This window comes from Dermacentor silvarum, chromosome 11 (assembly GCF_013339745.2).
Source record: "Dermacentor silvarum isolate Dsil-2018 chromosome 11, BIME_Dsil_1.4, whole genome shotgun sequence".
NCBI classification, from domain to species: Eukaryota; Metazoa; Arthropoda; class Arachnida; order Ixodida; family Ixodidae; genus Dermacentor; species Dermacentor silvarum.
Window position 1 is genome coordinate 73145680 of NC_051164.1, and position 13281 is coordinate 73158960.

At 44.7% G+C, this 13281-nt stretch overlaps 2 protein-coding genes across 2 annotated transcripts in view; one reads left to right on the top strand and one right to left on the bottom strand.

The window, feature by feature from the left end:
* Nucleotides 1-7992, bottom strand: part of LOC119432673 (facilitated trehalose transporter Tret1-2 homolog) — a 157737-nt gene extending 149745 nt beyond the window's left edge. The window contains exon 1 of the mRNA XM_049658875.1: nucleotides 7891-7992. Coding sequence (XP_049514832.1) covers nucleotides 7891-7923 — 33 coding nt within the window. The 5' untranslated portion in view covers nucleotides 7924-7992. The remainder of the gene's footprint in view (nucleotides 1-7890) is intronic.
* Nucleotides 1-10773, top strand: part of LOC119432952 (cytochrome P450 3A31) — a 45116-nt gene extending 34343 nt beyond the window's left edge. Inside the window, exons 9-14 of the mRNA XM_037700096.2 lie at nucleotides 1710-1782; nucleotides 3049-3157; nucleotides 4960-5048; nucleotides 5443-5583; nucleotides 7844-8009; nucleotides 10305-10773. Of these exons, the coding sequence (XP_037556024.1) occupies nucleotides 1710-1782; nucleotides 3049-3157; nucleotides 4960-5048; nucleotides 5443-5583; nucleotides 7844-8009; nucleotides 10305-10391 (665 nt within the window). The 3' untranslated portion in view covers nucleotides 10392-10773. The remainder of the gene's footprint in view (nucleotides 1-1709; nucleotides 1783-3048; nucleotides 3158-4959; nucleotides 5049-5442; nucleotides 5584-7843; nucleotides 8010-10304) is intronic.
* The last annotated feature ends 2508 nt before the right edge of the window (nucleotides 10774-13281 follow it).

A 13281-nucleotide genomic window follows, 5' to 3' on the forward strand; every position in this document is an offset into this window, starting at 1 on the left:
TAGGCGACTAATTTGCACTCTGTCGTCAGGGAAGTGATAGCTCATTTATAGTGCGAGATTGGTCAGAAATATTTACGGTCTGGCGTCCTTGGATCGGTCTTGGCGAAAGGATTGCTTTCGCCGCTGCAGGAGACCCACTGCGCAGGTTGTGGCACCTCGACATTAAAGTCATGTATCGAGGCCGAAATCAAGTAGTTGGCGAGAACAGGCTGGCGACAGCAACTCTTGACCTGCTTGCCGGAGAACATTCTTGCTGATGAGCAAGGGTGACGCAGCGGCACAATGGAATCCTGAACAAGGAAGCACTATAAGACTGTTCATTCCTCTGATGTGCATAATGTCTGTCACAATCTACACCTAAGGGTGGTGCGGCTAGCGTGAGCACGGCATTCAGAGGCTGCAACAACCAGCGATCCTTGCGGCGTTTGGTGCCAGATGACAGAAGGAATTTGAAAAAAAAGTACGACAAAGACGTTCCTGCATGACTCTGCAGCTGTTCCGTCGTCAGTACTGCGTTGGCGAGATAATCTAGGGTTCCGTCGACCGCATGAATTAGCACAGTGACTCACAGGACCGTCAGACATCAGCAATAGTTCGCTGCTAGTACTACTCCACTCCGAAGAAGAGTAGGTCCCCTCAAGCAGCATTGAAGTGCTTGAAGCATTAAGCAGCATTTTACACCACATGCGCAAAATGCCACAAACATTTTTTCATTGAGTGGGTTAGCGGCTGGTACGTCAGAATTCCTTCTAAAATAATGAATAAAAATCTAGCACTTCAAGTAAATCACCTCACATGGGATCATAAAGAGAGTGTGTGTAATTGTGAATTAAGCGCATGAAAAACTGAGACAAGTCACAAGTTCTCTGCTCACCACGCTGTATTTAGGCAAAATGGTAAGTTTTGTAAAATGTCACAAAAAAAAAACACAAGCGTCCGAAAGGTTGCTTCGACGCTCACAAGGTCGCAGCTGGAAACAGCAACAGCCTTCGGCGTGCAACCTGACTCTTTCGAACAAAACAGCATTTCTCGAGGCGACCGCATCGATACTGCTGTAAATCAGCGCCATAAATATCGATATTCTAACAATAAAGAATTGTTCGCATTATCCACGGAGTTCAATTGTTTCAGATATTTTTTTACAGCTTCCAAAGTCAAGGTTGCCCATAGTGCCGTTTTTGGCACACATAAATGCGGACAGCAGTTCGCTACACTGTTTTCCACTACTGATATATGTTTTCCTTGCCTCTGCTTCCTGTTATTTTTCCTTACTTTTCCTAAATATTGTACCACCTACAATAAACTAACATCTTGACTTATTCCTGTTAACGATTTATCGCATGTCATTGTGCCTCGAACTGCACGCAGTTTCCATCATTACTAAGCTCTGAAACTCAGCAATGTTGAGCGTCAGCTCCGGTGGCTTGCGCACTGAAGAATAATGGGTAGTCCACAATTATTTGCTCTGAGCCTCCGCTGGTTTGCAGGCTAAAACTAATGACGCCGTTCTGACTAGCTAATCCCACTCTAAAATGCAACTGGCTGATTTTAAAATTGAAGAAATATTTTCGCCTCAGATTTTTATAAAAGCGCATAGACACATTTACGCAATAGCTTACGCACAATATCGACAACTTGGGCGAGCTCTGTGTAATTGTAACGGAATAGCCAGATAAGAAACACCTACCTGACTTGGTTTACTTTTTCAGGTGGGAAAAAGAAGGTACATCTAACCTGCCGCACAAGAACACTGGCTAATGGCACGCTCTTCATAATTGCTGCGTAAGTATATGGTGTGTTCATCTCGTGTTATCTCGTTGGTTAGCTTCCAGCCTCAATTGAAACTTTAGTGGGTGTACATGGGACAGCCTTATATTGCAGGAAAAGTGCTTGGACCATAGAATGGCTCCCCAAGCAATGTAAAGCTCCGAAAGCTCTGATACATTTATAAACATATAGTGACATTGTATGTGATTAACGGGATGTATTTTTGATTTATTTCCTTTGTTTCCTTGTGCTCGAGTTTTCATTTTCTTGTGCATTATTTCATCTATACTGCATATATCAGTATGCACGACAGGCCCTAAGTTCATATCTGCCTTTACTGTGCAAGTGCCTGAATGCTTCCCTACAATATTTATCGAATATTTTCTAGTACGCTCCATCGTTTCAGCAAAATGCTTGTTTTTTTTTTTTTGCTGTGCATCCTTGTACACGATTGTATCGAGTGTCTTGTTCCACCCATCATTTGCGTCATCGATTCAAGCACGTCGACGCTCAATGCTCATGGACCACATGGAGCTTATTTGAATATTTCTTCATGACAATGCTGTCTATTCATTTCGTAATCATATGTCGTGAAAAAGACAGCTTCAAAGGCTGCGAAACTTTCCAATGTCATCAAATTCATGGGGCAGTCGTTACAAAAGCTAGAGACTCCTGCAGAAGTGAATGTCCCAAGAAATCACGCGACAGCGTCCGTGAGAATGCGATACAACTCATTTGACCGTAAAGCCAATGACACATTTTCCCCATGGCTTAAACTTTTTGCACATGGCTGTACGAGCTTGGAGAACGTTCACTCGTCAGGTCATGCACTCAGTTATTACAATTTTTATAAGTATGTACAATACGCTCTTCTTGCCTGAGCGATTTATAGAAAATTGCGCAAAATGCGACACGACACCAGATGACGTTCCTGAAATTAGGCCTAATTACCCCTAATTTTGCTAAAATAAATTTTCGTGCTAATTATACAGGACCTTTGTGGCCATATGTATAACTTGTTTTCGAGACATGAGGCTACTATCGGAGAAACTAGCAAACATACAAATAAATAAAAAAATAAAGATTCGCTATAGTGAAGGCCCCAATGTTGTCATGATTCCTTGCATAATTTTGTTTTTCCGCTGGAGTTTGCTACCGATCATTATCTATTTCTCAGCAGGGATTCCGTGCAAGGAATAGGTAAAATGATCCCTGATCCCCATAATCCTGTATGAAAAATGTGACAAACGAAATCACTGTCTTTTCTTGCGCAATTTACAGGATTGATGCCGTCGCTACACCACTGACGTTTGCAACCTATCTCCTGGCTATGCACCAGGACGTCCAAGATAAACTCAGAGAAGAAGTTCGAAAAGCAGTAAAGAAAGACGTAAGCACTGATACTCTAGTCTGTAGCATGATGTTTCGTAATATTTTACCGCCGTTACTTACTCCTGTAATGGTTGGTCATCACTTCAGCTCATGGCTTTCTCTGTATGACAGAAATTGGAAGGCGCACTGATAAACTTACGAAGTAGTCATAGTGTAATGTCGAAGATATATTCTATTTGACATTAACATATTCTAATTGACATTAAGAGAAAAAAATAGCATAGCTAGCACTATTGGCCAAAGCTAAAGAAACAGCGGAACTGATCGGCACCTAGCACTAACAAGTCATCCCCAGCATTTTCCGGAATTTATGAATTATTGATCGACTATCGATTACCTATTGATTGGCTATCGATCGGCTATCGCAAGGTATTGGTCACGTATTTGGGCTAGGCTTAAACACCTTCGCTAGTTCACAGGGGTATGTGCAATTACGCTTGGACCCTTTCTGCACAACCGCCAGGATCTGCCCACAATTTCCGTTCGCATGTTACGGACTTACGCTCGGCTTAAGGGGGCGATCCCACTCCGGCGGCACGAGCCCTCCATTTTCAATCCTTTTGAAGCAACCGTGGAGGCTCTTATAATTAGGATATAAAGTTGTCGTATATACCATAAAAAAGCTTAATTCTTGTAGATTTCCAACTACATATAATATAAAGAAATTGATTATTGTGATTTAGAAATAGATGTTCAAGAACAAGCATGAGATACCTGGTTTTTGCGAATTGTGTCTCAGTTGTGACCATATTTAGAAGAAACTACCTCATTTACTGCATTGCGGCTTGCTCTGTAGCTTTAGGACATATTATCTATTGCCTAGACGGAGCAAAATATGTTGAAATTTTACTTTTTGAATGATTTGCTTTTGAAGATTGCCAAGTATCGCAAACGTCTGTTGTAAACAGCCCGGCAACAACACGCTCAAGGACGCTAAATTTTGGATAATTTAGAGTTCAAGCAATTTACATTTAGGACACAAAATTTAATTCACGTACCATTATAAGCTTTCCTAATAATGCTGCCAAAATTAAGCAATGTTTAGAATTCTGTCCCTACTTTTGCCCATTTTGCGGGAAGGTACTAAAGCTACGAAGCTGCGGTTTAAAAGTTGTTGCTCCAAAAGTACTGAAAACGGGGCTCGTGCCGCCGGAGTGGGACCGCCACCTCAAACAGCTCCGCAGTTAAAATGGAGCTGGGCAGGCTATGCAGTGCATAGGGTGGATAACCTGTGGACCATTGGAGTTACAGAATGGGTACCAAGAGAAAGGTAGCGCAGTGAAGGACGGCAGTAAACTAGGTGGCGCGATGAAATGAGGAAATTTGCAGGTGGAAATTGGAATCAGGCTACCGCAACACAGGGGTAACTGGAGATCGCAAGGAGACGCCTTCCTCCTGCAGGGGACATAAGAATAGGCTGATGATGATGACGATGACGATGAATGACGAAGAGAGCCCAAGCTTCGCTGCTGCCGTTTCGCCCCTGCAGTGAGGATGACAAAGACCCAAGGGTCGGTATTACTGCCTTCCTCGCGCTGGCGCTTGCCTGGAGCTGCTCGGCCGAACTCTGCGCTGGACCCGACGTGTCTGGGCTTCCCGCTAAACGGCAATGAAGCCCGTATCGTTAGCCTGCTTTTTGAACACACGTTTTTACTACAGTCACACAGACAGATGCTTCTATACTATGCTCAGTCACAGCGGCGGAGGCTCTTTTTTTTTTGGGGGGGGGGGGGCAATTACATTTTAACTACAAAGCAATATCGCGCAATTTTTCAACTACACGCATTGTCTCCCACACAGGGTGAACTCACGTACGACAACATCTGTAGCATGGAATATCTTGGCCAAGTGATCTCTGAAGCACTCCGGATGTATCCATCACTTCATGGGTAAGTACGCAAGGGGTTAGTCAGCCTTGAGCACCAAGACATGCGATGAGATTAAGCCCTTTCTAAGACATCAAATAGCATTTTCGTACCAGCGTCAAAAGCACTAACAGCACGCTGCCGAAATATTAGGCGCAGAAAAACTTAAGTTTAAATTATAAGTGCACAATATTAGGAAGTCAAGTCGTCTAGTAGACCTTTTTTTGTTAATTCCTGCTTTTCGCAGCGCAGATAGCAAGCAGCCACGCATAACATGGACAACATGAGCGAGGAGTTAGACAGCGCTTTTGTTGTCTTTTTTCCTCTGACTGTCTTCAAAGCCGCGACAAATTAAACAAAAACAGGAATTGATTTGGTGAAACACTGATTGATTGCACGATCTGCTATCTTATCGCAGGTTTGTGCAGCGGGCTTGCGACGACAACTACGAATACAAAGGCAGGGTTTTCCCTAAAGACACAGTTATCGGAGTGCCCGTGCTCAGGATGCATTACGACCCAAGGTTCTGGAACGAGCCAGAGAAGTTTGACCCCGACAGGTATGGAATGGGACTCGGTGAACACACGCACACACTTTACCAATTCCGCGCGTAGTTGACAGTTGACTTTGGCGTGGTCATTTTTCTCACGAATAACACAGCGCATGGCTCGAGTGAAGCGATGCTACGTCTGACATGACATGAGTGTGAATAGTGGAAAGCAGTCGTGAAACATCCGGTATTAGACACAACCCTCCCCCTACAACGCATGGTTACCATAATACACCACAATGTACGACAAATGTTTGTCAAAAGCACACGTAAACGCAATACGACTCGGATCCACAGAATGCTGCTCTCACAGCATCATATCATAAAGGTTTTAAGGCCCATGAGTGTCGATGTTAAAATTAAGAAAAGCTCCCCAGTAGCGTTCCATTCTGAACATCGAACAACCCAGTTAGGAGAGCGCGCTACATGAGCTGCACGGTCGCATAAACTGCAGAATTCAATAACAGTGGAGAAAAAAATGAAATACTGCTGCAACTTGGTTGCTGTGTCACTATTGTCACCGTCTAAGTCATTCTTTGTCTTGCTACATGGTACATATAATGATGTTCCTATTTTCTACAAGGCAGTAAACAAACTGAACAATGACACGTAGAGCAATAACAACTTCCAGCTATTGTGTAGGAAAATGTTGTAGCGGTGGTGCGAATGAGTGCAAGAGCTTATGAAATCAGTAAATTGATAGAAATAAGGTATTTCCGTTCACGATGCAGTGACAGAGCGAGTCAAGACATACATAATGTATTATGACATCGTGTCGGCAATCTTAAAGAATACGTAAGGTGCCCCGTATATCGATGGGATAGGGTACGATGGTCGGAAAAATAGAGAACAGCACAATAAGTTAAATCAGCATGAGAATTTCTTGAAGTGTAGATCTTACTAAGTTCTACTGTCTGTAATTTTCAAATTGGGCGCACGTTCTTGCGTGAGAAAGTTGTTACAGTGGTTAACTGTTTTTGCTTGCAGTATTAGAAAGAAAGCAGGGTAATCGTATATTGCGTGTCGAAGTTCATTAAAAAAATGTATCTCGTGGCATGGCCCAATGTCTGAGCCTATTATGGCACTTAGGATAGTTGCATAGAAACTGAAACTTGCGCATCGATGAAGACTGCATGAAGTTCTAAATACTGTGATGGTATAAAGTTCAGTCAGAAGAGCGTTATAAAACCTTAGAGCAAAAGTGTCAGTCTTCTGCACGAGCTTAGGCTGGGAGTGGAGTTTTTGTCCAGCTGAGTCTTCAGACTGCAAACTATGCTACATTCCTGATAATTTTGCAAGGTTCTCAGACCTAGCAAAATTGAAGCGTTTTGCCAGCTATCCATCCTGATCTTCACAGCCAACCGTTGTCACAGCACGTCTTGTGACGTTCACTGAACTGCAAATCTCGTTTTCAGGCCACCAAGGCCTTAGTTGATTTTTGACTCAAGTATCTTGGTTGAGCAGCTGCCCTTCGCTTTGTACTTCTCTTCTCATCGTCATCAATCCGGCTCCCCCCCCCCCCCCTTTTTTTTTTAGTGCGTTCCATCCCTCAGCACACAGTAGCTAGGTAGACGAAAATACCACAGGTAGACGTCTCTGCGTTTCTTATCAATAGTAGTAATAGTAGTAGTAGCAGAAAAACTTTATTATACACGGAAGTTTGACGGGCTCCTACCCCAGTCTCCCAGAGGGGGTACGAGGTGAAATACGGAGTTTGTGCAGCAGGGTGGTGCCCCTATTCCAAGGCCCCACTAGCACGGGCTATCCGTTTTAAACATTCCTTTTCTTTCATTGGATAGTACAGGTTACGTCAGAAAGGTTCTTACGCCAGAAAGGCTTTTTAGAAAACCAATAGGCGGAAAGCCAGTGTAAATTTAAAGAAGTGAACGAAGATTTGTCCTGAACATAATGTTACTTTAGGCAATGTACATAGTTGGACATGCACTGAGAACACACTGACTTGAATTCTGTAATTGGAATATGTTCCTTATAATTATTACTTCGGAGTTGCATTTGTTATATTTAGCAGATAGTTTAGTTTCTCCGCTATTATCACGCATATACACATGAAAATCTACGTTGATTATTCGTTGCCGATCTGCCGTTCAGTAGCCTACAAAATGGGCCCTACCAATTGAAGTTTCTTTAAAAGAAAACTGCTTAAGTCTTTTAAACATACATTTTTGTGTCGTAGGTTATTGCAAGAGACGACAGCTATGAGAGTGTTGGGCGAATTAAAGCTTTTGGCGTATGTATTTCTTGAACACAGATTCAGTAGCGAAAACCGGCACCAAATAAATCCCATGGCGTACTTACCCTTCGGCGCCGGACCCAGAAACTGCATCGCATCGCGTTACTCGGAGCTCCTCATGAGGGTGACTTTGGCCACGCTTGTCTCCACGCACAAGGTCCTGCCTAGTGAAAGTGAACCGAAGGTAACTTTTTTTTTTGTGACTTCATTGGTATGTTCCATCAGCCTCTTGCTAACTACCTTAGAAACGTATTCTGACTACTGTTTATCAAGTGATTCTCAATATTTTCTACCGCGCCAACCAAATATTATTATGCAAATAAAGATATGTATAGTGATATAATTATACATAAATTTAGCTTTTTTTCATCACTGTTTTTTTTTTCATTATTACGCACCATACTTTGCACCCCTCCCCTCCATAATGCCTCTGGCCCTGACGGTACGACAAGTAGATAAAATAAATAGATAAAATAAATAAATAAAGTAAATAGATAAAATAAATAGATAAAATAAATGAATAAATAAATAAGCATAAAGTGGTGAAGTTATCGCATACTTCCATTTTTTTTGCAATGTCATAGGTTTGATCGATTGATTCATGCGCCGTGACGTCCCTATATTGGTGGTATGTGACACGCCGTAATTGGGGGCTGAGGAATAAATGTGACCGGTACATGTTCCTTAACGCGAATCTAATGTCTACAATACATAAGCGTTCTTGCATCTAGCCTTCGCCGAATCGGCAGTCGAACCACGCGATGCCGTAGAGTTGACAATAAAGGAATAAAGTACGGTTTAGGTCTTCGCTGCAGCTCCTCGGACGGTGTTCTAATATTACGTGAGGGCTACATGTTGGCGCGACGGCGCACACGAAGCAACTGCGGCTGCGCGGCAGAATCAGCGCCCCCTCCTGGCGGCCACTAGGCGTCTTTACAACGCTGGCATGATGACCACGTTGCAGGCATCGCACCTCGATACTGTGTGAAATAAGCCTGGAAAAAAAATCCTGCGGTTTTACGTCCGAAAACCACGATTTCATTATGGGGCACACCGTAGTGAGGGACTCTGGATTAATTTTTCCTCACTTGGTGTTCTTTAACATGCGTCACGGCCGCTTTTCACGAGACAAAGGGGCACAATGATTGGAGGGACGTGCCGCCGCCGAACATCGCAAAGCTTGTGAAAGAGACATCGGCGGTGGTGAGGGGTGGCAGTGGTGAGGAAATGAGCCATCCATCATTCGTTTTGACACCTGTGCTAAGGCACAGCTGGCGGAAAATGAGCACGCGCATGGATCCAATCCACCAAGCACATGGAGCTAAAAAATTGTTGATCTACTTCCGGTTTATCTATCCACTTCCGTTGCCGGACGCGATCTCGTGGAACCTAGCCAATGAAAGCTTCGCTGTAAAACTATTTTTTTTCCTGAATCTTACTCTTCGTCCGGCACAGACCACTTTATGCACACAGATGCACAGCTCCTGCCCGCGCTCATGCATGTCGGTATGAGCGGCAGTACGGCGCTCGTGTCATGTCGGCGCTCATGTCGGCATGTCGGTGGCCAAAGGCAGAACTCTGCCCTGGCTACGCTGTAGACCTGGTTCAGTAGAACATGTCGGTGCGCCCACTTCACAGCTTTCGCAGCCAAACGGATTGCATGTATGTCGCCTCCTTGAAGACGAAAACCTTGCTGGAGATCTTGCCTCACGCGTGACCCACCCGTGTTACGTACAAACTGCGACATCATTTGCGCATAACATGAATTTCTGTTAAACATTTCTACTATCTTGCCAAGTATCAAACTCTTCCATTCAAAAGGGTAATCACTTAATTCTTTAGAGTATAAGTAGCTTAAGAATCTGACCCGCCGCGGTGGCTCAGTTAGCTAAGGCATTGCGCTGCTGAGCACGAGCTCGCGGGATCGAATCCCGGCTGCGGCGACCTCATTTCGATGGAGGCGAAATACAAGAACGCCCGTGTGCTTGCGTTGTAGTGCACGTTAAAGAGCCCCAGGTGGTCAAAATTAATGCGGAGCCCTCCACTACGGCGTGCCTCATAGTCAGAACTGGTTTTGGCACGTAAAACCCCAGAAATAAAAGAATCTTACCAATTTCGCATATCTGTAAGAAGCCAGTTGATTATACCATTCGCTCATATGTTGATCTGAGCAAATGTGTAAGAGATCGAAGCACAAATTTTACCATCTCACCATTCGCTTTTTGGGGCACCTAATGGGATAGCTTGGCGTCTATGGTAGTCACGAAATTTAGACACAGGCGACGTCATGATTGTGTGCTTTACTAGCCTTTACTGCCATTACTGCGACATTTCATAATGTGCAGAAAGCTTTGTACCCGCTATGATGCCATCTCAAGTGATATGGCTCCGAAGTAAACCATTCAGTGAAGCAATACGCGAGCAGACGTCAAAGTGAGTAACGCTGAGCGCTAAGAAGTTATTGTAACGCATTTTGCAGACAACGGGAAGCTTCCGAGCAAACTTCATTCTCATGGTTCCCGACAAAGGAATGTGGCTGCGGACGGAGAAGCTGTCGTCACCATGAAAGTGCCAACTTAGCGCCATCTTCGACTCTCGTAATATGGACATTGAGCTAGTGACATTATCTAGGCCCTGGCTAGCTCTGGGGAACAATAAAAAGTACCTGCACTGTGTTCAGTCCTCCCGATCTGCCCAGTATTGTCATATTGGCATTGTGCCTGAACCCCGGACATCGCTACGTCTGAGATGGGCTTGCGTGGTCTGCCCATTTAAATATTAACATAACAGATAGAATATGTTTGTGCCTACTCATCCACAAAGCTTACGGCTCCGGCAAATAAAAAAGCGCAAATAGAAAGAAATCCATAGAAAGAAATGAAAATAGAAAAATAGCAAAATAGAAAGAAATCCATAGAGCAAATAAAAAAAATAACATGATAATATCTTTGTTTCAGCACCACAGTTCTTTCTTTGTCTTCACTTGATGTTTTTTTTTGTCTCCTTTCTTTCTTTCTCCCAGTTGAAGTGTTTGGTAAGGATAATTTCAATACTTAGAAGAATTCAAACAGAAAGCTTTTAGAAAATTTAGGAAGCTGGGAATGCGCCAATGCAAATATTTTTACTACCACAACGTTGTTGGGAGGGTATGGAAGTGTGTTATCTGTTCGTGTGCATCAGAAGCGGTCAAACTGCATTTTATTTGTTGCTGAATGGAATGTTTGAACATTACAATGTAATTAATCGTCACACCGCGTCCGCGGCGGGTGCCCAGACCCACTAAAAAGACGCCGTACTCAAATCTAATTGATTTGATAATAAAATTTACGTTCTTCTTCACATGGCTGAAACACATGTTCAGCCAGTTGATCCGGCGACGTTCCCGTATACAAGTGATTTTAATCGTACGAATTACGACTAAAGGTAAGATATTACAACGGAGCATAGCAGCGATTGCCAACGACGAAAGATGAAGAAAATATAGTGCATCATGTTACACACCATTCTCTCCCTCACTCACTCACGAAACCTTGAGATAGCCATCCAGGATCCGGCAGCTTATACCGGACTAACACTGATTTTGTAAGCTTTGCATGTAGCTAGCTGTAGCATGACCGTTCTCTCACAGTAAGACTCTATATATAATTTCCAGCGGTAAAAAAAAAAGTTTGAGGAACGAAAGAGACAGGCAGGAAAGACGATGGTCTGATTCGTTGCTCAAAATTTTCCCCATCGAAATTCATGTTTCGTTACTCGGTCAACCAACCAGCCTGCCTTGTAGCCTTAAATATACCGTATGTCATATACTGCACGTTTCCTGGGTGCTAGCAGTAAGCTTGGTAAAGCTCACTACCAATGACAAAAGTATATTGCCTATGTTTCGAAGGAGGGTGTGCTTCCTGACCCAGCCAAGCTTCGCGCGGTCACAGAGTTTCCATTGCCCACTACTCTTAAGGCACTCAGCAGCTTTATAGGGCTCTGCTATTATTTTCGGCGTTTTGTGCGCAATTTTGCAACTATCATCGCACCACTGACCAACTTGCTTACCGCTAGCCGCGGCATCTCCGCGTGGTCAACTTCGTGTGACGAAGCCTTGAAGCAACTACGTCGCCTACTTACTTCGTCGCCGATTCTTCGACACTACGATACCACAGCGCCCACAGAGGTACACACGGACGTCAGCGGCATCGGGCTTGGCGCAGTCCTAGCGCAACAGAAAAACGGCTACGACGAGTACATCGCTGCATGTGCGAGCCGTACTTGAAAGAAGGCAGAAGCCAACTACTCTGTGACAGAAAAGGAGTGCTTGGCCCCATTATTTGGGCTCTCGTCAAATTTCTTCCAACTGTGTATGGTCACCCTTTTGACATTGTTACCGACAACCATGCCCTTTGCTGGCTGTCCTCGTTGAAAGATCCGTCAGGTCGCGTCGGCCGCGGGGCACTTCGCTTACAATAATGTGACATCCGCGTTGTCTACCGATCGGGCAGAAAGCGCTTAAACGCCGATGCGCTTTCCCGATCGCCGATACCTTCCGATGTGGCTTGAGTGTCAACGCCTTTCGCATCCATGTCGACCATCATTGTCGCTGATATGCCGGACGAGCAGCGTAATTATCTCCCGCTTTCAACTATGCTGAATTTCCTCCACGATCCAACCATCACACCCTCTTCTCGAACACTTCATCGCCAAGCCGCTCACTTAGCTGTCCGCGACAACGACCTTTACCACAGAAACTATTTGCCTGATGGTCGCAAATGGCTGCTTGTGATACCACGACACATGCGTACTGACTTATGCGCTTATTTCCAGGCTGCTCCCCATAATGGTCACGCCAGCGTTCTGAAAACGTATACTCGGCTGAGGCAGCGTTTCTACTGGTACGGCATGTATCACTTTGTGCGCCAGTATACGTACGTGCCTGCACGGCATGCCAACGGCGTAAAATTCAACAGCGCCCTCCTGGCGAGTTACAGCCGCTACCCTGCCCGGCCCGGCTATTTGATCGAGTCGGCATAGACCTACACGGGCCATTTCCCCGCAGTTCCTCGGGTAACCGATGGATAATTGTAGGTGTCGACCATTTGACGCGCTACGCCGAGACTGCCGCACTCCCAGCGGCCTCTGCAGGCGAAGTTGCCTTCTTCATCTTGCGGAACTTCGTTTTTCGACATGCAGCACCACGCCAACTGCTCAGCGACCGGGGGCGTGTGTTCCTGCACGTAGTAATACAAGCCCTTCTCGTTGCCTGCAGCATCGTTCACCGCAAGTCCACCGCCCACCACCCGAAAACGAACGGTTTGACAGAGAGGTTCAACCGCACACTCGGTGACATGTTGACTACGTACGTTGCCTCGGATCACAGTAACTGGGACACTGTTTTGCCGTTCGTAACGTATGCCTATAATACAGCCACACAAGCTACCACTGGCTTTTCGCCATTCTTTCTGCTATAT